The 3,744-nt window shown below is 47.0% G+C and overlaps 1 protein-coding gene across 1 annotated transcript; it reads right to left on the bottom strand.

Annotated features, from left to right (window-relative positions):
• Positions 1-292: 292 nt before the first annotated feature.
• apmap (adipocyte plasma membrane associated protein) lies at positions 293-3,157 on the bottom strand. The gene is made up of 6 exons (XM_010773125.1): positions 2,836-3,157; positions 2,496-2,670; positions 2,170-2,304; positions 1,613-1,805; positions 1,064-1,267; positions 293-456 (listed from the first exon to the last, which is right to left on the bottom strand). The coding sequence occupies exons 1-6, from the start codon at positions 2,960-2,962 to the stop codon at positions 451-453; spliced, it is 840 nt and encodes a 279-aa protein (XP_010771427.1). The 5' UTR covers positions 2,963-3,157; the 3' UTR covers positions 293-450.
• Positions 3,158-3,744: the final 587 nt, after the last annotated feature.

The raw sequence follows: 3,744 nt of genomic DNA, 5'->3' as shown, positions 1-3,744 counted from the left end.
GGAGAGATCCCATTGGACCAGAGAGATGGAGAGATCCCATTGGACCAGAGATGCTGCCTTCAGGGTCGGGTGTAGGAATACGTAGTTGTGATTCTCAGGTCCTTGGCTCTGGCTCCCTCTGAGAGCCTGATGTGGTGAGGAGCCCAAATGCTACTGAGCCTGAGTTTATTATTATTATTTGTTTACGTCACTTTTATTTGTATTAGTTGAGCTCTTCCGGCTTCACATGGTGTATTCATGTCACCTGTTACATGTCGGGGATGATCTTGCGCTGACATTTTTTCTGTGGATCTTTTGGTTCTAAGTTATTGTGTTTGATTTTGTTTATTAAATATCTTCAACCTTTGGAGCTTCAGGATGGACTTCTCACTGGAAACGGGTCGCTCGGCCACTCAAACTGAAATGGGAATCGAGCCTCCCGCGTCCAGGACCCTCTGGACGCTCCTCTCTCTAGACCTGTGTGGGACATGATGAGAGCAACATGCTAACAAAGGTATCAACTGTAGCTGTGATCATGACAGGATGTGTGATTACCTAGAAGAGCATCAGGACTGTTTGAGGCATATGATAGCTATGTGATTAACATGATGATTCAGCCTCTATGGAGAGAGACATATGACAAGCATGATCATTTCTGACGTGGAGCTAATCTGAAGTAAACATTGAATACTGCTTTCTATTCCTCCATCTTGTGACTGTGGAACTCCCTCTCTTGGATATCAGCATGTGAAGGACACTGTTCAGGAACTAGTTGATGCTCTGTATGTGATGACTACTTCCATTCTGGAGAGGATCACAGATACATGGATCCTGAGGTTCCAGCTCAAACCGGGGAACAGGGGATATTAACATTTTTAGTGTTCAGAGTCCGATTTTTGAGATTTCAAGAAAAAGTCAGAATTTTGAGGAAAAGTAAAACATTTGAGAAAACTTTTAGATTTTGAGAAAAATACCAACAAATAATCTTTTTTTGTTTTGAATACTTCCGTTCATGAGAGGATCAGAAATACATGGATCCTGAGATTGAACTCAAGCTGGGGACCAGTGAGAGTTCTCCACCCACCTTGCTGAGGTCCAGCTTGGCGATGTAGTTTGAGCGGAAGGATCCGAGGTACAGAGAGCCCTGGTGCTCGTGCACCTCACTGATGTATCCCGCCACCAGGCCTCCAGGGTCGTGGAAGCTGCGAGAACACACACCTCCATCATGGAGCTCTGCCACCAGGCTGTAGGGGGGGGAGAACTTCATCAGGACCTCAGGGCTGAAGAGCTGAGGGGAGACAACATACTGTAAACAACAACACACTGTAAACAACAACACTGGGAGAAACAGCTGGGACTACTTTCTCTGTAAACAACAACATGAGTGAAGTTGTTTAAGTAAATAAATAAACTAATTCTATTCAGACTAAAATTAAACATATACAATTCAAAAACTAAATGTGTAAAACTTAAAACTAAACAAAATGTAAAAAATATATATATTTGAAAAATGAAACTAAATAGGAACACAATTTAAATAATAAAGAAATATATAAAAACTAAATATTTTGGATTCAAAATATTAAAAAAGGTAAACAAATGGAGAACAAACGCGTTGAGAATGAGAGCGGACCTTGAAGATGAACTTCTTGATCCAGGGCCTCTGGGACAGGAAGTCCATGACGGAGAACCCGGGGTTCGGCCGCACCGATGACATGGCCACCCAGTACCCCCCCCCGGAGCTGGGCCGGATGTTATCAGGGAACCCAGGGAGGTTCTCCACAAACGTGTCCATCCCCCCTTTGTTCAGACCCGCCACGTGCACTCTGTGGGAGGATACAGAGTGCACGTTATAATACAGAGGAGTGCGCACGTTAGACAGGGCTGCCAACCTTTGAGTTCAGCTTGGAGTGAGATTTTTTGGGGGGGGAAACTTTCATGTGTCCAGTGTTACAAACATATCTTGATAGGGATTAACTCTAATAATTTACAGGTCGCTTCCATAAACCAGTGTCGGCGCCAGATACTTTCTTTTGGGGGTGCTGTGGGGTAGCTTGACGTTTCATAGAGGGTCCCAAGGCCGTAACCATGGAGTCAACATTGGGGGGGACCAACAATTAAATCAAAACTTGAATACTAATTTCCTGCCATTCTAAAGGAAAATCCGTAAAGGTCAGTGATTTGAGTTACCTGCGGATCCGGGCCATGGTGGTCTCCGCCACCAGCACTGACTCCTCGTCAGGGAGCAGCTGGATCCCGTTGGGGAACCGGAGGTTCTCCATCACCACCGTCAGCTCCCGGGTCTCCAGGTCCAGCTCCAGAACCCTGAGAACACAGAACGGGCTCTTATTGTGAAACACCGGCAGGAAGTGGCAAAGCAACAGAGGCTCTTATTGTGAAACACCGGCAGGAAGTGGCAAAGCAACAGAGGCTCTTATTGTGAAACACCGGCAGGAAGTGGCAAAGCGACAGAGGCTCTTATTGTGAAACAGAGATAGAACAACAGTAAAACCCACCTCCCGTCGGCCGTGGCCTCCATCAGCAGCTGCAGGTAGTCTCTGCGCTGCCACCTGCTGCTCGAGTCGGTGAAGAACAGCTTCCTGCCGTCTCGCGTCACTGTGATGTCATTAATGAAGGACAGCTTCCTGCCGGCCACCAGCTGACCGCCCGACACCAGGCGAGTGGACTCTCCTGAGAACAGAGGAAGAGCAGCAGTGAGGAGCAGAGCTCCATTTATACACCATCAACACTGTGATCAAGGCCTGGTTTACTTGCTGCTAATTGAGATCACTAAATATCTGATGCAGGAGTAAACATGTATCTCTGTCAGCTGATGCTCTCAGTGTGACCTCTGACCTGTGGAGGGGTTGACCTCGAACACCCCCAGGTAGGCGTCGGCGACGAACAGCGTCCCGTTTGGACCCGCCCGGATCCCCAGGGGCCGCCCACAGCTGGGCTCCTGCTCCCTGGAGCCTGAACACATCACACATCATACAGCTAGAGCCTGAACACATCATACATCATACAGCTGGAGCCTGAACACATCACACATCATACAGCTGGATCCTGAACACATCACACTTCATACAGCTAGAGCCTGAACACATCACACTTCATACAGCTAGAGCCTGAACACATCACACTTCATACAGCTAGAGCCTGAACACATCACACATCATACAGCTAGAGCCTGAACACATCACACATCATACAGCTAGAGCCTGAACACATCACACATCATACAGCTAGAGCCTGAACACATCACACTTCATACAGCTAGAGCCTGAACACATCACACTTCATACAGCTAGAGCCTGAACACATCACACTTCATACAGCTAGAGCCTGAACACATCACACTTCATACAGCTAGAGCCTGAACACATCACACATCATACAGCTGGAGCCTGAACACATCACACTTCATACAGCTGGAGCCTGAACACATCACACTTCATACAGCTAGAGCCTGAACACATCACACATCATACAGCTGGAGCCTGAACACATCACACATCATACAGCTAGAGCCTGAACACATCACACTTCATACAGCTAGAGCCTGAACACATCACACATCATACAGCTAGAGCCTGAACACATCACACTTCATACAGCTAGAGCCTGAACACATCACACATCATACAGCTAGAGCCTGAACACATCACACATCATACAGCTAGAGCCTGAACACATCACACATCATACAGCTAGAGCCTGAACACATCACACATCATACAGCTAGAGCCTGAACACATCACACTT

This window comes from Notothenia coriiceps, unplaced genomic scaffold, assembly GCF_000735185.1.
Source record: "Notothenia coriiceps isolate Sejong01 unplaced genomic scaffold, NC01 NC01_scaffold00012101, whole genome shotgun sequence".
NCBI classification, from domain to species: Eukaryota; Metazoa; Chordata; class Actinopteri; order Perciformes; family Nototheniidae; genus Notothenia; species Notothenia coriiceps.
Note: the sequence above shows the minus strand (reverse complement) of the source record. Positions and strands in the feature narration are given on the sequence as shown.